Raw genomic sequence first — 27,676 nt, 5'->3', positions numbered from 1 at the left:
AGCTTTCCTCAGGGACCCCCCCCCCCCCAGTTCAGTACAGCAAGGAAGAGGGATCTATAATCCCCCAGTGCCTCCTTTTCTCTCCTTCTCGTTACCTCTCTGTTTGGCACACAAGAGCCTCCTCACCCAGTCACTGTGAGGGCTTATTTTTCCTGCCCACTTTCTCCTTTGGTGGGCCTTGCAAAGCTTGGTAGCCAAACTGATTAACCTACCGCTTACTTAAATAATCTCTGAGGAGTCTTGTCCCTGCACTTGTGACCAGTTAGAAACAATCAAACACATTTTGCCACGCTGCTCCATTTATAATACTATAAGAAGTGACTTAATCCAGCCAGTTTTAGACAGATAGCGGAGTCTCCCTTCAAAGCATAAAGTCAAGAAACTTCTTAGTGACAAAAAACGATAGAAAGTTCCCTCTTCCATTCAACCGAATAATACAATGACTTGATATTTAGCCAATGTTGTTTCAAAGGTGGGTTTTAATCCTGACATGTTTTATGTTTCTGATCTTAAACTCTCCTTTTGTACTCAAATATTTCTCTTTTGTATTCGTTCGATATTTTAATTGTGTATTTAAACTTTGGTCTGAATGACTGGAAATAAAATTTGAGTTTGATCTCTGAGGAGTCTGGAGATTGGTTGTTCTTCCAGGAGATCTCTAGACCTCATCTGGAGTGTGAGAATCTTTGATATCCCCCTTCTAAATCCCTTGATATAGGTCCAAATGAGATATGCAGGCTTTTAATTGTTGGGTCCAGGTTCTCACCTCTACATGATGCCATAGAGCAGGGTAAAACTGCGGCCCTCCAGATGTCCGTGGACTACAATTCCCAGGAGCCCCTGCCAGCAAATGCTGGCAGGGGCTTCTGGGAATTGTAGTCCATGGACAACTGGAGGACCGCAGTTTGACTACCCCTGAGGTAGAGGCTGTGATTTTAATGGCAGGTCATGCCTGCCATTTCAAATTAGCATGACGTGGCTTTCTGGCTGAGCCACTCACCCATATGTCTTGAAAAATAGATTGCTAATTGGAATAGTTTTTGTAATGGATATTTTAAAAATTAATACAAAACGTCTTCCCCATTTTAGTTATATAACACGGATTGAGCCCCTTTGCTCTCAGTGGTGAAGGTAACTACCCTTCTTAGGGTAGTTGGCATTCGCTGGCAGGGGCTCCTGGGAATTGTAGTCCACGGACATCTGGAGGGCCGCAGTTTGACTAACCCTGCCATATAGACTCTACCCTTTGAGGTTGCTATTTTCTCCAGGGGAACTGATCTCTGTAGCATGGAGATGGGTTGTGATGCTGGAAGAACTTCTGGCTTCATCGAGATGGTAACTATCTCTGCCTTTTTCAAGACAGCCAACATGGTTTAGATGTTAAGAGCAGTGAATTCTAATCTGGGGAACTGGGTTTGGTTCGACACTCCTCCACATACAGCCAGCTGGGTGACCTTGGGCTAGTCACTGTTCTCTTATAACTGTTCTCTCGGAGCTCTCTCAGCCCCACCTACCTCACAGGGTGTCTGTTATGGGGAGAGGATGGGAAAGGTCTTTGTAAACTACTTTGGGACTCCTTCAGGTAGTGAAAAGCAGAGTATAAGAAACCAGCTGTTCTCTCTCCTTCTCAAACCACTGATTTAGGGCCAAACTAGACATGTGGGTTTTAAAAGAGCTGGGTCTGGGTTCTCTGCACCCAACTCAGCTGTTAAAAAGTAAAGGAGATTCTGTTTGGGCTCAGATTGCGACTGCAGTGGAGGAAGTGCTCCTGGATTCTCTCCCAAGCTGTAATGGTGCTGGTGGGAGCCATTTCTTTGCTCTTACTGCTCCACATGGAGTATTTTTAATAGCCATTCCCTACAGCTGCTGTGAGCCTGCCGGAAACCCCAGAAAGCCCAATGCTTTAAAAACCTGAACATCTAGTTTGCTGCTTAGGGGAAATTAGAAGGTGCAATTCCTCTTAGGCTTGCTCTGTAAGGTGGGAACTGTACATTGCCTTTACATGGCAATTTTTAAAGCCTGAAACAGCTTTTTAAAAAAAGAAAAACAAAAAAGAAAAAGAAAACCCAAACTCTTCTGCATCAGCTATTTTCACGCGGCAGGAGGAAAAAGCTCTACCTGATGGTGCCTTCAGTAGGACCCTCCCTGTCCCATTTGGTGAACCGCACAAAGAAGGAGGAAGAGGCCAGGAACGGGTGAGTGTCAGCAAGGGGCAGGAGAGCAGATAGTTAAGTGCCAACTGAGCAGCAGGAGAGGTGAGGCATTTTACAGCGCCTCTCTAGAGTCCTGCTCAAGGTGGTTTACAGGTAGAAAGAATGCCTCAAAAATCACACACTATCAACATAAAAACAAAGCAAGCCATTAAGAGTAATACATTTGCTAAATTACTAACTTTTGAAAATTAAAGCTAGATGCCTATAAAAGCTCTGCCATGGTAATGCCCTCAGCAGAATTACACTTTCCTAAGTCCGTTGTCCTCAGTGAACTCAGAAAGGTGTCATTCCACTTAAGGCTGCCCTGTAAATGCGTTAGTCTCTTCTAGCAGCTGAGGATCTGATCCTGCGTTGAGCAGGGGGTTGGACTAGATGGCCTGTATGGCCCCTTCCAACTCTATGATTCTATGATTCTATGATCTTCTTTATGTACCTTAGATAGGAACATTATATAGGATTATATATGTAATATATAATGAGCCTCTTGTGGCGCAGAGTGGTAAGGCAGCCGTCTGAAAGCTTTGCCCATGAGGCTGGGAGTTCAATCCCAGCAGCCGGCTCAAGGTTGACTCAGCCTTCCATCCTTCCGAGGTCGGTAAAATGAGTACCCAGCTTGCTGGGGGGTAAACGGTAATGACTGGGGAAGGCACTGGCAAACCACCCCGTATTGAGTCTGCCATGAAAACGCTAGAGGGCATCACCCCAAGGGTCAGACATGACTCGGTGCTTGCACAGGGGATACCTACCTACCTATATTATATATATATAGGAACATCATCTTGCCAGATGAACAAGATCTGGGTGGAGTTTTTGTTCCTCTTCTGTTTACCGGTGTTTAGGACCAGAGACTCCAGGATCAGGCCAAGAGCTGTACTGGATTTGTTTCTATCTCACTTATAGGTATGTGTTCCTTTGCAAACCACTTTGAATCCCCAGCTGAGAGAAAAGCAGGGTAGAAATATGCAAATATAGAATAGGATTGCCAACTGTCTGGAAGAACAAAATATCCTGTCCTTTTAAAAGGAGCTCTGTGGGATGTTATTTACCCAGTGACCTTACATCCCCTCACATCATGAAAAACTTTAACCCGCCCATTTCCACGCATCAAGCCTCTGTGAAAACAATGGGACAGTTTTTGCCAGGCCTGTTGGCAGCCCTCACAATAAGTAACACTAAGCATGATTGTGAGCATGTTTTCCTCCCCACTATGGACAGGTCAGAGTGCATCCATGCAATTGGATTGGGCTTCCATTTCATCTGGAGCTTCTTTTGCTTTAAGAAATTACTTTCTGCAAGAATTCCTGGCAATGTGCTTTTTTGATGAAATTACTCCAGGTTCTTTGAGGAATCAGCTGAGGCCGGCGAGCCGGATGAAGGGGAGGTGCTACATACAGTGCAGAAGCTCAGACACGGAGGAATGAGGGTCAGTGAAAGAAAGGCATATAGCCACCTCTCTTGGGGGAGGGGAGGGTGCAGTTCTAAGTCTGCTTATTGAAAAGTAAACCCCAATGACCTTTAGAGGAGTTTCCCTTGGAATAAGCCATCATAAAAGATGGCTGCTCTGAGCTCTGCTTGTGATGAGCCATGTAGCCATAAGCAGAGTTGCTATTCTTTAAGTCTGAGGGTCTCAGAACTGTGTAACTCTGCTTACAGGTGCCCTGCTCTTCTTATAGAAAGATAATTGCCCTTTCAGCAGCAATATGTTTCTAGCTGTTAGCATGCAAAATTCAGGGCATGGCACTGCATGGTTTGCTAATGCTTCTCCCTAAAAATGCCTGTCATTGACTGGTCACATTATTGTTTCGAATGGAGTCAAAGCCGTTAGGTCTCTTGCTTAGCGTTCTGTTATGCTTGCCAAAGGATTAAGAGGTTTTCAGTTTAATGCCAGTCATATGCCTGGTGAATTCAAGCCGGCTTAGCTGAGACATTCTAAATGGTTTCTTGAAATGTGCCACAGGGGAAGACTGCCCAGCCTTGTAGGAGAGTTTTGCTTCTGCCGTCTTGGAGTAATGGCTGGTAGATGGTACTCCTCAAGTGCCAACGGAATCTAAAATATCTCGTGCAGATGGAAGCCGTTTGGGGGAAAAGAGGACTCATATACCTGACCATGGAGCTGCCATCACATGCCATCCCGGACTGTGATTCTTTTTGGGGTACCGAACGCAAGAGTTGCATTCAGAAAAACCTACACAAGGTACTTGATAAGAGTGGGTGTGCTGCTAATACCCCCCCCCAAGACACTTGTCCTGGGTCCCGGGAATTTTGTGGTCACCCAGAGCAAGACTGATTCATGACCAGGAATATCCCAAAGGCTTACATAGTGACATATTATTCCTAAGGCATGACATAGCATAAAGTTTCCTTTCTTTGGGCGATAGAAAGTTTTAGAGCAGATTTCTATGCTGGATGCTTTTGTGACCTTTGTAACAAATCTATGGCAAATAGAGATGGAAAGCAAATACCGCACATGTACTTGCCGGAAACAGTCTTGCAGTTTTTTCCAGCAAGTGGAAGCAAGTTTCCAGCAGCGTTTTCTTGCAGTATTTTCCAGCAAGTGGCCATACAGGCCACTTAAAGACCTTTCCCCTGTCTTGCCCATGCATGTCCCTGAATACTGTTGAAGTCACCACAGAGTTGCACTGTGCTAGTGATACAGAAAGTTACTTGGAAAAAAAGTATTAGGAACAGTGACCTATACTATTGTGAATACCTTGCTGAAACTAGAATCCTGCTATGAAAAGCGTAATTTAATTGTGATGTGTTATGCCTTGTTTCGGTTCTGTTATTAGACTTCTCGTTGGTTCTACAACCCTCATCGTATTGCATTCTTTATTGAATATCCCATCCATTGTATTGACTCACTCTGCAGAATGATGGGATATAAATAAATAATAAATTATACATTATACTGGTCCTTGTTGTCTACCGAGTGGCACCATTTTGTGGACAGTTCAGGGACTCAGCTTCTGCGGTGACTTTCCACAGGTCTAGTTGACTTTCCTCAGCAGAAACTTGGCTACCTACCCAGCCTTGTCCTACGTGCTGTTACATTTCCAGAGATTGACAGAAAGCACAAAGAGTCAGCAGTTGGGTAGGGACATGCCTTTCTCCCTGTTCTGCTCTTCTTCAAATTGCTGCTGTTATAACTCTCCCTGTTTTAGCTTTGCTTGCAAAGAAGTGATCAAGTGTCACTTATTCAGGTGACCAGAAAGGAACCTTATCAGGAAAGAGAACTCGGTGACAGTTAGCGGTGCCCTCTGACACTTTTATTGTCTCTTTATGGCAAGGTGTATGTATTACTCTGAAATGTTTGAAATTGCATCAGCGATGGCCAGAGCAATCTCCACTGACAGCCCCCAGCACTGATGTGATTCTTATCTCCTTCTGACTGTTCCATTGTTGGCTAAGGTGGTGCATTTTAACTTGCAAATTAGCAGTCACTTTCTGGAGTCCTGATAAGGAGCATATATTTCTGTCTTTATTGGATAGATTTAGGGAAAGGCCAGTAGACGTACCATGGAGAGGAGAGGCATGGAGAATGCAGCAGGAGCTTGGTCTGCCTCCTCCAATTCACCACCAAATAGGCGTTGTGCTTTGGCCCCAAGGGTGGGCTTGGAGGGCAGGAGATCAATGCTTTTGATGTTGAGTGAGGCTCTTCCTGTTCCTCTAAGCGTGCATCAAAAAGATTTCTTTTTGTGTGTCCACAGAGGGAGGATACTGATTGGTTTGGATTGAAACTGGAAGAGTTTTTAAGGTGGTCTCTTTGTAGGAGTGGCATAACGTTGTTCAGCAGAAGATCTCCATGGAACTTTTTGGATAAAACTGGTCCTAAACACCTTGGAAATCAATGATGAATCAGAGGACTTACTAACGGAGGAGTCCTATAGCCTTAATCTGTGTGTCTTTGACCTGGACCTTTTAAATGATAGCATTTGGAGGCGAAAGCCGTTATGTCTCTCAGCACAAGAGCTATACAATAATTAGACTGTGCATATAAAAGGGAGTATGCAACAATCAATTTGTTATCCAAGTTAAATTCTTTCAGGAAGAACTGTATACAGGTTTGTTTTCTCAGTTCAAGCTAACTTCCTTCAAATGAGGCTAGTGCTGCTGATGTGGAATAACTAGATGGCTCTGAGTAATTCACTATGACTTGATGGGCGCTAGAAATGGTGTAGTGATTCTATTACTTTGGATGGAGAGTAATCCATTGGAATATGTTGACATACTGGGGAAAGTACAATAGAGTGTTGTGAGTGAACATACTTAATTAGTTGGGTGACACTGCTGCCATGGGAAACGTGCAATGATTTTCTTGGCTTCTTGCAACTGGAACAAATTATTCTAAAAGGATAAATGTGTGAATTAGATGGAATGATAATTACTTATTTGGGGTCAAACTGTAACTAATTGTTCAACAATCAAAGCCAACATCTGTTAATGTTAATCTGTGAATTTCCTCCATGAATTTTGCTAACCCTTCTTAAAAGCCAGCTAATATAGTGGTTTATGTGGCACTGAATTCTATGGAGGATTTGACCCCTTTGATTTTTGTTTTTTCAGAAAACCTCTGGTTGTTCATGTTAATACATTGGTTGATTGGTATTCCTCTGAATTAGGGTCACTAATATTGTTGGGAAGCATAGCTGTGTACATGCCCAGCTGGGACCCCTCCCCTTCCCACCCTCTCCCACCATTGGCCATTTGGGGGGGGGCATGGGTAAACATGACCATATATGGTCATATCATCTGATAAATATTTAACAATTTTAAAAAATATTCATATAAAAATTGACTCCCATTCATTCAGGAAACCCTTCCAGTGCCATTAAGAAACCCCTGGGTTTCATGAAACCCTGATTGAGAAAGCTTGGAGGGATTGGGGGCCAGCCCTCCTTAGTTGCCACCCCTGCCTTTTTCATTGCTCTCTTCTGTGTTTTAGAAACCAGGATCTGACCCAAGAAGCAGTGTCTTCATCATCATACATTAGTTGAGGGTTTTTGTTGTTGTTGCTCATGGCATATGCATGTTGATCAAGTAAAATTTGTCCTCATGGTTACGAAGTGAGTTTCTTAGAAACTTAAGGAAGATGAGAGGGAGCAGTGGAGAAGAAGAGGGTAGCTAAGGCTGAAATGTAACTTTCCTTATGCAAAGGCTAGGCACTCTGAGGTGCCAGTTGCTTGGGATTCACCTTTGTCACTATTTATTAGTTTCTCAACATCTGGTTAAAAATGGGGAAAAAATGGAATGCTGAACTAGGTGGGTGCCATGGTTGTCTGTAGCCCCCCAAAAACTTGATCCAGCCCTGGATGGGTCACCATGGCACATCCATTTGGACTTAGGGGTTACAATACCAAAAAGGTTGGGAACTGCTATTCTAGAGGAGTTGTGGAACAAGTATAGAGCACTGGTTGGCTTCAACTCTTTGTTCCAGTACTTATTCTGTGACAAAATTGGCTTGCTTCTGCGAACTGAATGGAACAACCTGTAGACCACCATGTGCTCTTGGATCTGAGAGAAGATGCTTACTCATGTGTAGAAGTTATTTAGAGAGCTACCCTAAGCAGGTTTATTCAGAATCCTACTCTAGTCTGATTCTGATTTCATGATGGTCATTCAAGAACCGGCACAATCGTTGACCAGAATGCCACTAGCGTGAAAGTATGCATGTTGGCATAGCATTCTTTGCCTGTAACAATGTGAAGTAGAAAGAACTATCTATGGCTTCTCATGCAATGAGTGTACATTCCATGCTGCTCTTGTTACTTTTGGTATGCGTGTTTTGTTCAGGTGTGCAATGTGGTTGCATCTTAATAGGAAAAGGAAATGCATGAGCCCCATTTCCTAACTTGGAATTGTAATGGGAGAACCAGGCCTGGCAAATGCACAGAGCTGCAAAAAGCACAGAAGGCAGAGGCGGTCCATCCGTGTGCCAGCTTTCAGCTAAGAGCTTTTTCATTTACCCAGCATGGAAAATTGGATTTGGTTTGCATGTGTAATCAGTGATTCCCCGTAGCCTGTAAAAATTGCGGGGAGGGAGTGGACTTAAGCGTCCAAGTCAAATAAAGCAAAAAAAATTGTCCACCAAAAATTGTCTAGTCCACCAAAAACAGCTACCATCTTCCCGGTGAGCCTGTGAAGTGCAGAGCTGCTGAATATTGGATGTTAGTAGGAAAACAGAAGGCTCACTATTTATAGATATATATATCCCCTGTGCAAGCACCGAGTCATGTCTGACCCTTGGGGTGACGCCTTCTAGCATTTTCATGGCAGACTCAATACGGGGTGGTTTGCCAGTGCCTTCCCCAGTCATTACCGTTTACCCCCAGCAAGCTGGGTACTCATTTTACCGACCTCGGAAGGATGGAAGGCTGAGTCAACCTTGAGCCGGCTGCTGGGATCAAACTCCCAGCCTCATGGTCAGAGCTTCAGACAGCATGTCAGCTGCTTTACCACCCTGCACCACAAGAGGCCCTTATTGTCTGAAGAACACAATATCTCTAAATATCTCTAAATTCATCAGATAGAGTGTGATTTTTCAGAAATGAAAATGGCAAACAGCCCTGAAATCTAGGTGTGCAAGAATTGTCTTGCTTGTAGAGAGAGAGAGAGAGAGAGAGAGAGAGAAACACATCTGGTTGGTATTCCAGTCACGACATCTCAGCAGCTTATTCTGAAGTTCATTCGGAGGAGGTAATGACTAGGAAAATGACAAAGAAAACTGTTACTGACCATTAGTGAGCAATCACTCTGTCATATTACCAAGATAATTTAGATAAATGGGGACTTTCGCTGTCTCCCAGGGAGATGGGATGCTGATATTCCGGAGAGTAGCAGCCCTCTGAAAGATTTTGACATATATGTTCATACGTATGGATCATCCTGCAGACTTCGGCTGGCTCCTTCATATGGAAACAATCGGTTTCAGAAGGAATATCAAGTCCGATGTTCATTTCCCCCTTTAGTGTACAGTGCAGGAAGCAAAGTAGCCTTAGATCTAGAGGAGAGCAAGGCTGTTCCTGGACACTCTTGGGAGTCTTTGATATCACGTAATATCTCCCCTAACCCTCTCCCCCACAAACTTTACACAAACTCGGGAGTCCCTCTAAAGCAGCACTGCATGGTATTTGCAGAATTTTTTTATTTATCCTTATCCATTGTTCCTCCTAATATTTGTGAAACAGCCCTGGAGGTGGAGAGTGTCCTGGCTGTCCGAGATGGAATAGCGCCAATGAGGGTGCACACCCTGATTGGCCCTTCCTCTCCAGCTCCCACCCTCCTTCCCTGGACACTAGCCACTTTGCTCTCAGATGCCTGAGAGAGACACAGAGAGCACTGCCAAACCACAAACGACCCCTGATTACCTGCTATGGCTCCTGCTGCCAAGGAGAGAGAGAGACAAAGACAGAGACAAATTGCAAACAAGCCCCAAACTACAAACAACCCTTGCTTCCCTGCTACAAATGAGCCCTGATTACCTCCTATGGCTCCTGCTGCAAGAGAGGGAGAGAACTGGACCTGCCGGTGTCCCCTGGGTCCTAGCACCTATTATATTCCTGGTTGCAATGGGCTTTCTTGCTAGTTTATTTATAATTTAATTTCTATCCCGCCTCTCTTGACTAAGTCTTCTCAAGGCAGCTTACAACGATAAAAACAATATATCCCATAAAATTCATAAAACATTAAAATCTACAATTGCATACAACAATATTGAATAGAAGTCCTCAGATGGCGGTCAAAAACCAGCAGTTTCCCTATATCCTGGTGAGCTGTGACAATCATCCAGTGACTCCACTTGATCTAAGAAACTCAATTAAGCTCAGATCTACCATGTCAGATGTGCAGCGCCCAATGTTGGGTTCATAACTCCAGATGCTCCCCTGGTCTCAACCTGGTGGAAGAGCTCCATCTTATTTGTAGAAATTTCTGTATATGCCTATGCACCTGTGAAACTGCCTTATACTGAGTCAGACCATGCATCTGTCAAGGTCTGTATTGTCTACTCTGACTGGCAGCAGCACTATGCTGTCCTTCTCGTCACCTGTTACTTGGTCCTTTTTAATGGGGATGTTGGACAGGCCAAGGAACCCAGGAGGGACCTTGTGCATACAAAGCAGATGGGTTTTTATCAGTGAACCTCTCACTGTAGGTTTCTCTGGATCCAGCCCATTATCTTTCAACGGTATGGTCACTCTGATTTTTGCAAGCATAAGATATTCATTACTTTTGATGACCACAAACATCTTGAGACACCTGAGGAAATTGGGGAGAAGCTGCATCTTCAGCATTACAATGCTATGGATTCAATGGGTGGATCCCCCCATCCCCTAAAACCTTCCCCAGCTTGTGGCTCTTTTCTAGTGGAAGCAACACTTAAATTGGAGGGGTTATGATGAGGGATGCAGGCTACCTTGATCCATACCTGAGAGGCCCTGAAAAGACCTTAGGTTTCAGCCAGGTAGATTGGGTTCTCGTTTTTGGTGACAGGCCAATTAAACCATTTGCCCATCAGCCAGTCAGGAGCAAAATGGAATACCTTTGGCCCATAAAAGTTTGTGGGAAATGTCCCTTGACCTGATAGGAGAAAAGGGCATGACAGCACAGGTGGGAATCCAAACCCATTTCTAGGATAGGACAGGGAAGGTGGTGGTGGTGGTGGTGGTGGTGGAGGGGGATCATCACAGGAAGAAATGGTAGGACAGGGATTGGATCAACCCCAGTTACACTCTTCTGTAGCCGGCCTCTTTACAATTGCAATTTGAATTGGTTCTTAGCCTCAAGTGTACAAAATAGTAAGGAACTCAGGCTTGTTGTTTAAGCCTCACTGAACATAGACTCCTTGGTAATATTTTCTGGTAGATTTGTAGATGACGGATAAGTTTCATTTGCTTGTTGATTGCTACCCTCCTTGCTGTCCCCCCATCTCTCTCACACACACTCACACACAGCTTTATCCTTTGAAAATAAGGCATTTCTGTTTCCCACCCTGTTTTCTCTATGTTTATGACCTGCAGAGGGCTTGTTCTACTAAAACAGTCATGATACAATTATTGCCATGGCAACCAACGGGTTTCCTAAATCAGGTCTACAATTCCTTGACAGGAATGAGCCGAATTCTAGATTTGGAAAGGAGAGCTGAATCAAGCAGGTATAGGATTGAATCTCAAAAGCTGGCATTTTAAAATAAATGTCCTCTTGGTGAAAGTAATTTATAATAGATTTTGGGATCCTAATTTAAGAACCGGGCAAAGCCTGTGGACAAAACCCACAATAATTAGAACCTTTGTGATGTACTTCTGGATTAGAAGGACTATCTTCTTTGCTATGTGATTTGTGGGATGACCTTGAGCTAGACACTGCTCCTCAGCCTAACCTGGTGAGTTAAGGTCAACCTAGGGGAGGAGAGGACCTTGTATACCATCCTGAGCTCCTTGAAGGAATGGGAAATAAAAATGGAATCAAAGGAGATGTTTCCATATATTCCCATTGGGATATCCTTCCCCCCACTCAGTCCCCAAAGGCTTAAATAAGAAAGACAGTCCATTAATGGTGACTCTTGTTCATCATCTTCTTTTTGAAATGAATTGTAGTTTGCAATTCTCACCAAGTTTCTAATCCGTTAAAGCTGCATTCTTCTTGATGCCATATTTAAGCAATACCACACATTCTGAGCATAGATGAACATTTATTCTTCTCCGCTATAACACTTTCCCTTCTTGCCTACTTGGATGGAAAGTTTAAAGGCATACCGAGAGGGGCATGTATGTGTATTTGTAACGAAGGACAAATAGAGACAACTGGGCATGTCCTTTTTGAGCATAAGCTTTATAATAAGAGATGTACAGGCTTACTGACATCAGTGCTTGCAGAATGTCCCAGAGGTCTGAGGAAACAACCCCTCAAATTAATGCTGATGGATACAAATAAGGAACTAACAAAAACAATCGCTAAGTATGCTTGGGTAGCTACAAAAATGAGGAAGAGCTGGTCCAATCCTATATATTAACTGTGACTTATGTTGCATCCTTATAGTGTATTTACATGCATTTGTCTTATCCATGTACATTTTTATCCATTTCATAACCGACTGATTTTAATTTGTATTTATATTTTTATTGGATGAGCTATGACCATAAATAAAACTGATGGACTGATTGAAGCTGCACTCTCTCGCAGAAGCCGTCCCGTCCCTGGCACCACTCCGTTTATAGTCTGGCAGGTAACTCTAAAGCTGAGATGGGCAGCTGGCAATTTATAAACCCTCTCGGCTGAACAAGGCAACCGGATCTGGTGATACTGCCAGGTTGGGCACTCTTAAGGCTGTAAAGAAAAGCCTGAACAACGTAGGTGTCCAATGAAATCTCAGAAGTGGGCTAGGGGAAGAAAGGGAGGACAGAGAGGAGCTTCTAGGCATTGTGCGGGCAGGACTTAGCCTGCTCCTGCAATACCAAGAGACAAGATACACAGATAGAAAATAAGCAGATATATGCCACATTTCATAATCCGCTACCTTGCAAATGGGCCAAATCAACAACTGCTCAGACATACTTTTACCCCATAGGGGCCCCCACCCTATGGAACAGCCGGCCTCAGGAGATCAGGATGACCCCAACACTTTTGGCTTTCCACCTTCTATGGTGGGGTTTCTTCCCCAAGGTTTCATGAAACTTGACTGCCCAAGAAGGGTTTCCTCAAAGGGGAAGGGGAGTTAATTCATTTTAATGTATTTTAAAAACACTGTTAACATATATGGTCATGCCGACCCACCCACTTCTCTCCAAATGGCCAATGATGGGCTTGGAGGGGATGTGAAGGGGAGGGGCCCCAGGTGGGCGGGTACACAGCTATGCTTCAAAGCCAAATTCTTCATGATTGCCCCACTTCTGGGGTTTCTCAAAGTTTGAAGAACGTTTCAGGGGTTTCTCAGCAATAAAAAAAATTGAGAAAGGCTGATCTACAGAAACCGGACAGTTCAAGAAGGCATTTTTAGAAAGGAACAGGGCTGCACTAGAGCAGAATTATTCAGGAAGGTATTTCAGTAGAAGGAACGGGATTGTGAACTATACTACCAATAGGTATTCTCTGTTGCTATATGTTTTCATCTTGCTCTCACTGCACTGTGTTTCTCCTTAGGTGATACTGTTTCTTACAATGTTTATAGGGTCACATTTGATACTTACACCTTGTGTCAGATTCTTGCACTCCTACCCGGCTACATTGTTCATTACATGTCTCTTCTTCTGTTTGATTGTTCCGACCTCCATTAGGTAACCCTTGAGTCTTAGTGGAAAAGGTGAGCTATAAATAACACAAATCAATCAGTAATTCTTTATGAAGGATGTAGGCTAACTTGGCACGCAGGGGATTTCTTTCTGTTTTCTATTTCTTTCCCTGCTTACATACAAGACTGAGTGATGGTCATTTGTGACTCCTCGGATTCAAGGACAACTTTTCTAAAACCTACTTCTTAACTATATAAGCAATTATTTGGCTCATATCCTTCCTCTTCTTTTGGGTAGGGGGCATCCTTGGAAATCTACAGATTACAGTCAGTGTCAAGATGAAACATTTAAAAACCATTTTTAAACCAAATTCAAGACAAATAAAGTCCACCATGTCTTGCAGTTTAAAAACAAGAACAGACCATAAGGCTCTACGTGGGCCTTCCCGTGTCTCTGACCCAGAAATTGCAATTGGTACAAAATGCGGATATAGGGTGCTCACAAGGTCATCTTGGAGGGCCCATGTCCAGCCTATGCTGAGACAGCTGCATTGGTTACCAGTTGGCTTCCAGATCATGTTCAAGGTTTTGGTATTTACCTTTAAGACTATGCACAGACTGGATCCTACCTATCTGAGGGACTGCTTATCTTCTTATGCCCCCACAGGGCTTTTTGTTCTGCGGGTATGAATCTGCTGGTGATCTTGGGCCCCCGGGAAGATTGCCTGACCTCAACCAGAGCCAGGGCCTTTTCAGTCCTGGATCTGATCTGGTGGAATGAGCTCCCGGAAGAGTTGAGGGCCCTGGTGGAGCTTTCTGGGTTCTGGAGGGCCTGTAAGATGGAGCTCTTCCACCAGGTATTTGGTTGATGCCGGGGTAGTAAGAGCAGGTCTCTCCCTCTGTAGCATTATAGCTGTAGCCCGCTAGGTTGACCATCGCTGGTGAACATCTACCAGGGCAACGGCGAATGCTATTGGAAGGGCTGAGGGCGGGCATGGGGGGGGGGCATCTTAGATTGTTGATTGCTGTCCCAATTCTTTGGATGCATTGGGGGGAGGGTTATCTTATGTTCTATGTCTATGTTTTTATGCAAACCACCATGAGCCAGCTTGGCTGAGAGTGGCAGTCTATAATATAATAATAAATAAAAAATTAATAAAATAAAGTTGGCTGACATTTCCAAATACTCAGTCCCTTCCATTTAGTCTTTATTATCCCGTCTCATTTGAAGAGACTTGGATTCTAAAGAGAAATGAAAGAACTGCTGCAATCACCACAGAGAACAATTATTCCAGTTGTAATAATAGTTAAGAGTAGTACAGATTAAAACGATTATGTCAGGAAAGACGTAAGGAATTGGAGAAGACTGGACTGAACCTCAGGGAGTCTTTTGACAGGCGGCTCTAACGGCCTGTCATATTGATGGCCCCATGCTCAGAGTCCAATTATATATAAATTATCTTGCATACAAATGAAACATGAGGGAGGCTTTTTGCTACAGATGCCAAGTGACGTCGGCCACCTTTTTGAGGAGGTGTCCTCTCTTCTCCTCCAAGGGTATTGCCAGCGATGTTCTGCTTAGCTGGTGCTATATGGAAGCTGGTAATAGTCTAAAGTCAAGTAAACATGGCATTAGGATTAAAGCAGTCCTAAGAAGGTCTGCTGACAGATAAGTGCTATTGTAGTCAATAGGGCTTACTCCTAAGGTAAAGGTAAAGGTATCCCCTGTGAAAGCACTGGCTCATGTCTGACCCTTGGGGTGACGCCCTCTAGTGTTTTCTTGGCAGACTCATTATGGGGTGGTTTGCCAGTGCCTTCCCCAGTCATGACCGTTTACCCCCCAGCAAGCTGGGTACTCATTTTACCGACCTCGGAAGGATGGAGGGCTGAGTCAACCTTGAGCCGGCTGCTGGGATCGAACTCCCAACCTCATGGGCAGAGCTTTCAGACCGCATGTCTGCTGCCTTACCACTCTGTGCCACAAGAGGCTCTTGGGCTTACTCCTAGGGAAGCCTTTTTAGGGTTGCGGCTAAGCGTAGGAGGATCTCTGCCACTGTGTTTGCAGGTGGCCTTAGAAAGCCGTCGTCATCACAATGCTCAGTTGAACAACATGTTTAGGGTTAGGACTGCAAATATTTAGCAGAGTGCATTCAGTTATACAAACCTGATGGCTGGAAAAACCAACAGGCGTGAAATGCCTAAAGCCACAATTAAAACCCATATAACCCTTACGCAAAATCAATAGGCATGAAATGCTTGCCACTTAAAACCAGAGCCGCAAAAAGCCAGGGCATTGACGGGAGAGGCAAGGAAAACAACTGGCAAACTGCATTACATTCAAATGAGGAAGCCTCACTACTGATGTTTTTGATGCGACTCAACAAATGAAAGCTATTTTTAACATTCCGGCATCTTTGTAAAAATGCTAGAGGCTAGCTATGACTCTGTATGTTTGCCCTTGCATCAACCCAGATGACACCCATTGGGAAGGGAAAGATCGGGAGTTCTAGTGACTCAGTGCTCAGCTGACATTTCTAGGTCTCTTCTTGCCTCAGTGTATTTTCAGCATGACCATCTCATGGCTTGATTTCCAGGTGCCTGAAAACCAAACTAGGGTCTGTGCAGGGGGAAATTCTGCTTGCAAACAATGCAACAGGGATGTGATTTAGCTGTTCCTTTGGAAATCTTGTGTGTTGGACTGCCTAATGCCCCTCTGTCAAAGTCCTGATTGGAGGATGAATTTCTAAGGCTTGGGTTCTTTCAGAAAATGGCGCACTCTAGTGCGCTGTCAAAGGCGCAACGTGGATCAACGGATCCTTCATCAACGGAAGCTTTTCAAGGCCACTGTTTGTCATGATTCGAAAACCTATTGCCATAACTGCAGTTCCACATGCCACGAGGACTCCTGAGGAATGACACAACTAAGTGGATGATGAAGAAAGTGGTGTCGTTCAGATTTGATGGTCCTTGGCTCCATCAACAACCCAAAGGGACACCGCAATCAAGAAACCAGGAGATGGAGCATGGGAAGAAGAGCCATGAAGAAACTAGAAAAGATCTTTAAGCGTAAGGATGTGTTGCTGGCAATCAAAATAACAATAATTCATGGCACAGTAATCCCTGTTACTATGAATGAGTGTGAAAGCTGAACAATGAAGAAAGCTGATAGGAAGAGATATGGCATTGGAGGAGAGTTTTATGGATACCCTGGAGCACAAAAAAAAAGACCACAACAACCCAAATAAGGTCTAGATCAAATAAAGGCTGAACTCTTACTCGAAACTAAAATGACTAAACTGAGGCTATAATGCTATAAAGGTCAACAATGCTATAAAGAACTGGAGATGGATTGTATCATAGAATCATAGAGTTGGAAGGGGTCTCCAGGGTCAGCTAGTCCAACCTCCTGCACAATGCAAGAAGCTCACAACTACCCACCCACCTACAGTGATTCTAATTCCATGCCCAAATTTATTTATGCAGTTTGGCAGAGCAAAACAAAAGTTGCCGAATGGAAAACTACAACAGTGAATAAAGCACAAAAACCTTTCCCTAAAAAGAAGAAGAAGAAGAAGAGTTGGTTCTTATATGCTGCCTACATAGGGAAATGAGCCCTAGAAAGGACAAGGAAACAAATAAGTCTGTTCTTGCAGAGAAGTGGGAGGGGGGGCAAAGGGGGAGGGGTTGTTCTCCATGGTTGTTCTCTCTTCGGGAGGTGAAACTGGCCAGGCAGAGGAGGGAAGCCCAGCTGCAGGTCCATGAGTGAAGAACTGAGCTGCAACAGATGAGCAACCAACTGTAAGACTGGGAAAACAGGATAATTCCAAACCAGCTGCTGAGGCTCAGGGGGGAACTTGTAATGCACTTTTGCCTGGGATGAAGAAGGGAACAAATGTTTGTATAGGAATGTGGGACTGATAAAAATGCAATCTTTTGAGGATGAGCCAACCTGAAAAGAAATCCTTTGTCTATGGCAGACTTTCTTAACTAGAGATTTGTTAAACCCAGGGGTATCTTGATAGCCTTGGGTTTCCTGAATGGGTGCGAGTCAATTAATTTTTAATATATTTCCATCATGTGTTAAACATTTATCAGGTTATATGACCATATATGATCCGTCAGCCTCTTATAGTACATAGGAGTCCCGTCCCCCCCCCCCCCCCGTTCTACTATCCAATAAAGGCTAAGAGGGAACTTAAAATATAGTTTTACCACAATGTAGGAGTGCCACACTATAAATCAAAATATAAATTGTTGTTGTTGTTTTTGAGTTTCAGCTCCTTTGCCGTGCTCATTCCCCATTCTCCAAGTCCATGGCAATACACCCAATAGCAAGAACAAGAAGGCAGGGGGGATTTCTTTCTTATGCTTGGCTGTTTCGATGTGAGGCTGATTCAGGATTGGGAGATGAGGCCATTCTCCTAGGATCCACATCCAACAGCCATGCTTACAGACCATACCCTGAGCTTTTTTGGGGGAAGGGTGCAATAAATTGGATCACTATATAAACCCTTTGTTCTCATGACACTTCTTTAAGTACCTTTTAATGACACACAGTCTACCTTGATAAAGACGAGGAAATCATTATTCTGTGCATCTGTCCTGCGCCTTTACCATCTCTTAGCATTGATTTATGACTCTTGGGTTTATCTTTGACTGTTTTATCCTCCCATTCTTCATATTTTATGATCCTCCTAGGAGGGTGTGATAAAACTGGTCAGACTTAGCCATCTCCTGGGTCCATTTCACTGGCATCTACATATTCTATAAGCTTTACCTACTCCTTTGCTTTCTTTGTTGTTCTGTTCTGTCTTGATTTTCACCTGTTCAAAGTTACAGTGAACACATGTACAGTCTGTGAGACTCAAGGCGGGTAACATCAGATCAATAAAAGACAGCCTTACATAACATTAGATTAGCATCCTAAGACAGTTAAAACGTTTCCCAGTCTTTCTAATTCATCTGGCAATTGACTTGTGTATGAAAATGGGTTCCATTCTTTAAATGTTCGATTTCTCTCTCAATGTTTCCCCCCCCCTCCATGTTTGAGTAGGTGTTCCACTACGGAGGCCAGCCAGTCCGATGTTATAGGGGTTATATTCCCAGCCTCAACCAAACACCTGGTGGAATAGTTCTGTCTTACAGACCCTGCGGAACTGGGCTGAATCTGCACTTACTTTGTTTATTCCATTGTGGATTCTGCTGAATTCAGATCGATTTGAACTCAGGTCTTCCTCTATCCCCACTCCCTTGCCCACTGAAACAGATAAGTTTTATGCACATGATTAGGGAAGCTCAGAAGGGGGGGAATCCAAGCACACCAGGAGCTTCTTTTCTTTAAGGGGGGGGGGGGAGATTGGAGACAGCAGAAGAGAGGGAATAAATCCAAGAGGCAAATCTCTGCTGAGAGAAATTAGGGCTTCTGGAGCTTCTGTTGAGAGAAGTCCCTTTTAAGGGAAGCCTTGCAACCTGGTAACAAAGAAACCTTTGAACTGACACTCTGGCCAATCAGGGCTTTCCTACAGCGGTGGAAGCTCAAGTCAGCAAGTTAGTTTGAGGGAAAGCAGAGAGCTGCACTCATGCTGATTTTTCAAATATCAAGGGTTATATCCTCTCCAGAATATTGTGGGTGAAAGGTAGGGTCACTCTGGATCAATCATGCTTGTTACAGAGGAAAAATTTAAATTGGCCAACATCAACATGAAAATCGCATTCAGTGTAGACGGCAGGGATTGAATCGACCTGGGATTGGAATAAAAGCTCCGTGCAGGTTCAGCCTCAGTTGGCAGAGCATTCCACCAGGCTGGGGCCAAGACTGAAAATGCCTTGGCCCTGGTTGAAGCCAGTTTCACCTCTTTGGGGCCAGGGACCCTGAGCAAGTTTTGGACCAACAACCATAGTCCTCTTTGGGGATGCAATCCTTCTTCCCTAAAGAGTTTGGCAATTGTCAAATATTAACTTTCACAACTTTCTGAACTGCTGTGGGGAACCCGGGGCAGCCTCAGTGTATGTGGTAGGTATGTCTAAACTCTTTGCAGTCACTGTAGCTATACTTGCCTCGGACACCTTTGAGCTTTCACTTGTAAGAATCCTCTTAAAGATGCAGAGTGAAATGGTGAACTTTTGCAAAGGGTTTGTTGCTGTTGTTTTAAGTCAGGGAGAATGATTTGTCATGGAACAGACACGATCCGGGACAGTCTACCTACGGTTGCGGAGTGAACTCCTTGCGTGCGTGTTATATATACTCCCTGTGTGCATATTATAGGTGCTCAGAATCAAAGTCTAGCAAGATGAACTACATGGCTGAAAATAAAGTGAACATGTATTCCATGCTCCCATCCTCCACTCCTGGCCATGTTTAGGGCTGGAAATCTTCCAGTGCAGAACAATTCACACAGCCAGAGGCATCAGAACTGGGTCATTTCTTTCTGCTGAGAATCAAAGTATCGCTTTGATAATAAGTGGTTTTTTTTCTCCTTGCAAATATAAAGCTTTCTATGGATAGTTAAGAAAAATGCTTGCAATAACACACACACACACACAAGAAAAGGGCTACAAAGGACTGTCTTACCAGGCAGTTATTGAATCACTTCCTTGGCCTGGTTTTTTACAACCACCTCTTTCCACCAGCTATTGCTATCCTCCTTAAATTTAGCAGAAAATCCTGGAGCTCAAGGTCATCCCAAAGACGACCAGAATTGCAAGGAATACAGTGGCAACTTGCCTGCATAACTGCTGACAATGGGCCATCTTGATGAACAGAGGGGCAACTGAGTTTTCCTGCCCATTGGGAGAATCCCTTCCTGGCCCAGCTCAGCTCTTCAGCCTCCTGAACGAAGGGCTGTGCCTGTAAAACAAATATCCCAAAGCTGTTCTCTTGTGGTTTTAGAAATGTGTCTCTTTCACTCCGATAAAAATATCGTCTCAGCCCTTGGCAGTATTGCCCCCTACAGGGCCAAAGTTACTATGGGCTGTGATATTTCACTTTAGTGTTTGAATCTGAGTTGAGATACCTGAGATTGCAATATATAATGGGACCAACTGGTCTGTTTATTTAAACAGAAGTATGTATACATGTTCCCGGTCATCTATCTTATCCTCAAAACAATCCTATGACCTAGACTAGTAGACTGTGGGAAATGATGACTGGCCCAGTGTCACCCAGACCGATTCTGCACGTGCAGAAAAGACTAGGAGGGCGTCCATATGGAAGTGGGGATAATCTTCCTTCCGGGCCAGCTCCCTCCCAGGCCTGGTGTGTGTTAGGCTGCCGTTGCCCTACTGTAAAGGAATGGGGATGTTTTCTGCATCAGGGGTAGTCAACCTGTGGTCCCGCAGATGTCCATGGACTACAATTCCCATGAGCCCCTGCCAGTGTTTGCTGGCATTGTAGTCGATGATCATCTGGAGGACCACAGTTTGACTACCCCTGCCTTAAGTGATCCAAGGGCCAATGGGGCCTAGCCCGGTGAAGGGCTGTGTGGACAGGAAGAGCCAAGCCTTCCAGGCTGCTTTGAGTCTTCTTTAGGTAGTGAGAAACGGGGTACAAAACAACAGCTCTTCTATTCAATTTTGTTTATGTGGACCTTTAAATTTAGCTTGATACTCGTGGTGTTTTCCTGAATTGATCTTGTTTCCTCATTCTATGGGACTGAATGACTCTTAGTTTTAATGGTTTTGTTTACTTGCATCCCACCCCACAGTTGCTTTTTAATTGTCTGTTACTAAATCTAAGTGGGTAGCTGTGTTAGTCAGCAGCTGCAAAAAAAAAGACAATTATTGACATCTGCGTTGTTGTGTTTTTTGCTATGCACAATTGAAAATATATTTGGATAGACTATTATAAACAGGGTTGCCAGGTCTGGGTTGGGAAACACCAGGAGATTTTGAGGGGGTGTCCTTAAAGATGCACGGTTTGGGGAGGGGAAGGACTTCAGTGGCGTATAATGCCACTGAGTTCTCGTTCCAAAGTGGACACTTTCTCCGGATGATCTGATCTCTGTCACCTCAAGATCAGCCGTAATAGTAGATCTCCAACCATTTACCTTAATTGTAAGTCACTTTGACAGTTTTGTGACCAAAAAGTGAGGAAAGAACTATTTGAACAGACAGCAAAATGAAATGAAAAGCTTTTGGATCAGAGATCAAATGTGAATGGATCCTTCTAGCTCTTTGTGTGCTTTGATCGCATCTTAATATGTGAGTTTTTAAAAGGGGAAAGGTCTCTTCTGCAGGCTGCATACCGTCCGTCGCTTCTTGCCTCTGTGTTTGCTTCTGCTGTGATAGATGCCTCTGAAGTACCGCTCTGTCTGGAAAATAAAATTATCTTTTTGGGGAGAAAGCACTGCAAATTCATAAGCCTCCCCCTTGTTGGCAAGCCACATATCTCTTTTACCGGATATATTTCATAGCGTATTTCTTCGTAAGAAAACCTTTATGTTGCTCTCAGCTTCGTCTTAAAAAAAAGATGGATAGTCTATGATAAAAGCTCGACACAGAGACTTACAGGCCCAAGAATGACATACCAATGTCTTGCCCAAAGAAGATGTCTAAATGTCTAAAGGCGTATCCTGGTGGTGCCTCCGTTGTCTAGTGGAGCTCCATCACGGAAAGAGCAAGTGGAAGTTCTTTTATAAAGGGGCGATTGCAGTCCCCAATCTGGCCATTCCATGACCCCATGGAATGGGGCAGAGTCATGAAAAGAACGTGTACAGAGGAGGGCAACAAAGATGGTGAGGGGTTTGGAGACCAAGACGTAGGAAGAAAGGTTGGGGGAGCTTGGTCTGTTTAGCCTGGAGAGGAGACGACGGAGAGGGGATCCGATAACCATCTTCAAGTATTTAAAAGGATGGAGCAGAGGATGGAGCAGAATTGTTCTCTCTTGCCCCAGAGGGACAGACCAGGACAGAACGAATGGGATGAAATTAATTCAAAAGAAATTCTGTCTAAACATCCGGAAGAAGTTCCTGACAGAGCGGTTTCTCAGTGGAACAGGCTTTTTCTTTCTAATTGACTGTACAGATTAGAAAGGCTTCTTTAAAAGCCCAAGGACAGAGCAGTGACTGAACCATCTTTGGTTAGGGTTTGCTTAAACTCAGTTCAAGCAAAATTTTGTATTCGGCTTCTGTCTTTGTGTATTTTAAGGAGTCTGGTTTTCATCAACCTCTATGCAAAGTTTACATCAGGGGTACTCAAACTGCGGCCCTCCAGATGTCCATGGACCACAATTCCCAGAAGCCCCTGCCAGCATTCGCTGGCAGGGGCTTTTGGGAATTGTAGTCCATAAACATCTGGAGGGCCACAGTTTGACTACCCCTGGTTTACATCATTGGGTTTCTCATTCTATGGGATTAAGTGGGCTACGAACCTTCATCATAATGTATTCTTATTGTGATGTGATAAGTTCCCCATCAACCTTCTAGCTGCCCCAAACCCAAAAGTCAATCTTTCTTTCGTCCAAGAATGATGTGACACATTTAAGCACCAATAACCTGGCATCTTCCCTTTAGCTTCCCAACTTTCCTGCTGTCTGCTATCATCCATGTTTTCAATTGTGACTTGGCTGTTTCAGATAATCACGCTCTCTGGCCTTTTGCCTGCTAGCTGTTCAGAGATTAGGGTCTTTCTTTCTTTCTACCACTGTGATGATCCCCTGCCACTTCTACCCTTTGTAAACCAGTGGAGCGAGAAATTAAACAGACACACCAGAAGCTGTGGCACTGGAAAACCAATAACAAGAGCAGCACAAGGCCTGCCTACAACACTGAAGTCAATTCTGCGTTTTCAGAGCTAAAGCTGTAATCCCATCCCAGTCATTCCTACTTGAGTACGGTTTGACCACAGGGGGCCTCATTTTGGAATAAACAGGCTCAAGACAAAGATGTGATACAGACTAAAGAAAAACTGCCACTAGATGTCACAATTAGGTACACCTGTAAACTATCTGAGACAGAAAGTGGGATTAAGGATCTGCTTAATCTGTTTCTTTGCCATGAATATTCACTGGCCTTAACCCCTGACCTGAGCCTCATTCCACACAGGTAGGATAATGCACTTTCAATGTGCTTTTGTAGCTGGATTTTCCTGTGCAGAACAGGAACATCTACTTCTAAAGGGCATTGAAAGTGCATCAAACAATGTGTGCATCAAACAATTGAAGTGCATCAAACAATGCGGAATAGCCCAGGCTAGCCCAATCTCCAGAAACTCAGCAGGGTCAATATTTGGTTGGGAGACCACCAAAGACTACCGGAGTGGAGGCAAGCAACGGCAAACTTCCCCTGAACACCTCTTTCTTTGAAAACCCTATAAGGTCACCATTACGTTGGCTGCAGCTTAATGACAAAAAATGAAGCAGCAGTAAAGAACTTGATTGTATTTTTCATATTTAGAATCATGGTATTCTGATTTTTTTAAAGAAAACATTGGTTCTTATATGCCACTTTTTTTCTACCAGGAGTCTCACATTCCCTTTCCTCTCCCCACAGCTGACACCCTGTGAGGGAAATGAGGTGAGATAGCCCTGATATTACTGAAGAAGAAGAGTTGGTTCTTATATGCTGCTTTTCTCTACCCGAAGGAGTCTCAAAGCAGCTTACAATTGTCTTCCCTTCCTCTCCCCACAACAGACATCCTGTGAGGTAGGTGAGACTGAGAGAGCCCTGGTATTACTGCTTGGTCAGAACAGCTTTGAAGAAGAAGGGCTGGTTCTTATATGCCACTTTCCTCTACCCAAATGAGTCTCAAAGCAGCTTACAGTCGCCTTCCCTTTTCTCTCCCCACAGCTGAGACTCTGTGAGGGAAGTAAGGCTGAGAGAGCCTACTTGAGTATGGTTTGACCACAGGGGGGCTGATTTTGGAATAAACAGGCTCAAGACAAAGATGTGATACAGACTGTGTTTTCCCAAAAGAAATGTCACAATTAGGTACACCTGTAAACGATCTAAGACAGAAAGAGGGATTACTGCTTAGTCAGAACAGCAGGGAATCAAACCTGGTTTGCCAGATTAGAAGCTCTTAACTACTACACCAAGCTGGCTCACTAGAAATACCCTAAAAATTTTCTACTTTCTCTTACTTTAAAGGATCATAATGAAACTTTATCACTGTCATAATATGGCAGTCTATTAATAGGGAAATTCTGAACATTCCATTGGTGGTAGACTTCCATACTATTCAAGTTACCTAAAAGCACCTAACATCTCCACTGCATGTCAAGAAAACTTGCAGCCAAGTATTGGAGAGCTGACTTCTTATCCTCAACCTGCCAGTGTGTCTTGATTTGCCATTTGGGAGTCACTGACCTTTGACCAAAACACAAGCCCAAAGCCCACTGTCTTTGGTAGAAGCTAGCCAGGTGGTTCTCTGTCCTGCACCAGCTGTGAGCCACAGTTTGCTTTAGTTAAACTACAGAAACAGAAAGTGACCCTTCCAGCTTCATGAATAAGGAATGCTTGACTTATTTATTAGTGTGAAACTGAGAAGTTCCCAGGAATTAGCCGAGCCAAACAAAGGCTTGCTGGTGTGTTGCCTCTTCTAACAGTCATTATTCATGAAGCTACAAACACACAGGAAGTTTACCATCAAGTTACCGAAAAGTTCTTGGGAGTAATTCAGTTTCATTTCCCCCCATAAATGAATGAAAGGAATGACAAATATCCCTTACAGAAACACGGGCCCATTCTGAGGTCTGGGCCAGAAACCTGATCGTCTTGTCAACAACATGACAGCCAAACACATGATACCACTCTCTAGGTATCCAGAATGCAATCAAAAGTGTTTTCAGGAGTTTACTTGGAGGACATTGTGCTGATTCTGTGGACCATTAAGTGTGCAGGTGACACAGCAGTGGAAGCACAGCATGGAAAGGAGTGAGATCCAGGTGTTTAGGTGCTCAACCTGACCCTGAATAAGATTGTTGTTTCTAGTGACGTCATGAAAGAATGAACTGAAAAGGAACTGTGAATGGCATGCCTGGAAGGCTGGATGATTCAGCCCAGAAGTTGGCTAAAATTATCTAGGAAACGAATTATTTTTCATCCCCACTACTTTGATACTTCTCAGTGGCTTCCTCGGGAGGTGGTGGGTTCTCTTTTTTTCAGAAGTTTTTAAGCAGAGGCTAGATAGCCATCTGACAGAAATGCTGTTTTGATGAACTCAGGCAGGTTGTGAGTGGGTGGGCAGGAAGGGATGTGTCCATGTTTGTCTCTTGTAGCCCTTCCTTGCATACCCAGGGAATTACTGTGGGATGGTTGGTGAATTTCCTCCAGGCCAGGCTGGATTCTGGAGATTTTTGGTGTGTGTGTGGGGGGGATCACTTGGGCATGAAATAGGGGTCATTGTAGACGGGCAGGTAGTTGTGAGTTCCTGCATTGTGCAGGGGGTTGAGCTAGATGACCCTAGAGGTCCAACTCTATGATTCTATAACATTGGTTTACTGTGATGAAAAGAAACCGAAAATCTCCTTTCTCCAGCTGCAAAGTTTATGTTGCAGTTATTCAGGTGTTCAGGAGCAATTCTTCAGAGCAATTTAGGCAATGTTATCCTCCATTTAAGCTATGGTCCTAGTCAGCTTCCAGGTCAATGAGGTGCTTGTGTCAAATATTGTGGGGTTCTTCAGTATCATTCCACGTGCTGATGGTTATTTTTAGATCCCCTTGAGGACTGTTGTTCAATAAATTAAAAGCAGAGAATCCCAGGCGTGCTCTCTCAACCCTCTTAAGACCTCCTGAATTAACTGGCAGATTTGTTTTCTTCCTCTTAGCAGGTGCAAAACACAACCCACTTCAGCTTTACGTCCTTTTTGAGCCCGATAGAAGATAGCAAAATACTCGTCGGAAGAATGTGTTCTGAAGCCAATGCTGCTGCATTCAGTCCCCAAGAAAGCAAAGATCTGGTGTTACAAAAGTCATTTCAGTTAGTCAAGATTTAGCAGATCTATTAATGAGGTTTATCTTAGTTTCCTTGCATGGCATCTTAAATCAGTTGGTTCACTTCTGCTGTGCTTTTGTTCCACCTAGGTCTCCTTCGGCCTGCGATTGCTGCCATCATGGTACAGTGGTTAAGAGCAGTGGACTCTAATCTGGAGAACTGGGATGGATTCCACGCTATTCCACATCCAGACAACTGGGTGACCTTGGGCCAGTCATAGTTCTCTCAGGGCTGTTGCAAAGCAGTTCAGCTAGAACTCTCTCAGACCCACCTATCGCACAGGGTGTCTGCTGTGGGAAGAGGAAGAGAAAAGTGTTTGTAAGCCACGTTGGGTAGTAAAAAGTGGGGTATAAAAAAACAGCTCATTTTCAAAGAAGCAGAAAGGAGAAACTTACGACTGTATTATGTTTTCTACCTCTAATAGCTGGGCTCTGCAGCACAGGAGACCAAGTGCTGATATGACTTAGATAGCCCATGCAAGCCTTGAAATGGCAAATGCATCATTTCCGTGGAGCTCTACTGGGTATTTGGATTTTTCAGATGATGCGACCCATGGAATAGTCATGCATTTGTCTTTGAATTCGGGTGGATCAAGGTTAGGCTCAAAAAACATGAGTGACGGTGGTGGTTTCTGATATCAATAATCCACATGACTTCCCCAACGCAGTTTGTGCACCATATGCCTCACTTAAGCTAATTAAGCACAAGTATTAGTACTGTAATTAAAGCTCATTACTCATGCCTGCAATCTTTAATAGTGCTGAGCCTTGACTGCCACTTCTTCACCCAAAGTACCAGACAATATGATTTAAAACAAGAAGGGCTTGGATGAAGGATACACGGATCCATCATGATATGGGCATGATCCATCAGCATGGGGACCTGATCCAGCACGCACAAGCTTGCGCTATGTGGGCATCTTTTCCTGGAATGAAAAATATCATCTAGTCCAGGGGTAGTCAACCTGTGGTCCTCCAGATGTTCATGGACTACAATTCCCATGAGCCCCTGACAGCGTTTGCTTGTAGTCAACCTGTGGTCCTCCAGATGTTCATGGACTACAATTCCCATGAGCCCCTGACAGCGTTTGCTGTCAGGGGCTCATGGGAATTGTAGTCCATGAACATCTGGAGGACCACAGGTTGACTACCCTTGATCTGGTCAGCACTTCTACCAGTCATCCCTTGGCCCATCTTTCTTTTCTACACTCAGTAAGAGTATCAGTCTTGTTCTACATCAGGCAGGCAAAAAAACAAAACAAAACAAAAAACTCAGGCTGGAAGGCAGAGCAGCTTTGCTTCTTGGACACTGT

At 44.0% G+C, this 27,676-nt stretch overlaps 1 protein-coding gene across 1 annotated transcript in view; it reads left to right on the top strand.

Moving 5' to 3' along the window:
- Nucleotides 1-1,284: 1,284 nt before the first annotated feature.
- The window catches only part of MYO3A (myosin IIIA), a 134,717-nt gene continuing 108,325 nt past the window's right edge, over nt 1,285-27,676 (top strand). Inside the window, exons 1-3 of the mRNA XM_077303418.1 lie at nt 1,285-1,335; nt 3,549-3,636; nt 4,171-4,407. Of these exons, the coding sequence (XP_077159533.1) occupies nt 4,234-4,407 (174 nt within the window). The 5' untranslated portion in view covers nt 1,285-1,335; nt 3,549-3,636; nt 4,171-4,233. The remainder of the gene's footprint in view (nt 1,336-3,548; nt 3,637-4,170; nt 4,408-27,676) is intronic.

Source organism: Paroedura picta, chromosome 11 (genome assembly GCF_049243985.1).
Source record: "Paroedura picta isolate Pp20150507F chromosome 11, Ppicta_v3.0, whole genome shotgun sequence".
Lineage (NCBI taxonomy): Eukaryota > Metazoa > Chordata > Lepidosauria > Squamata > Gekkonidae > Paroedura > Paroedura picta.
Note: the sequence above shows the minus strand (reverse complement) of the source record. Positions and strands in the feature narration are given on the sequence as shown.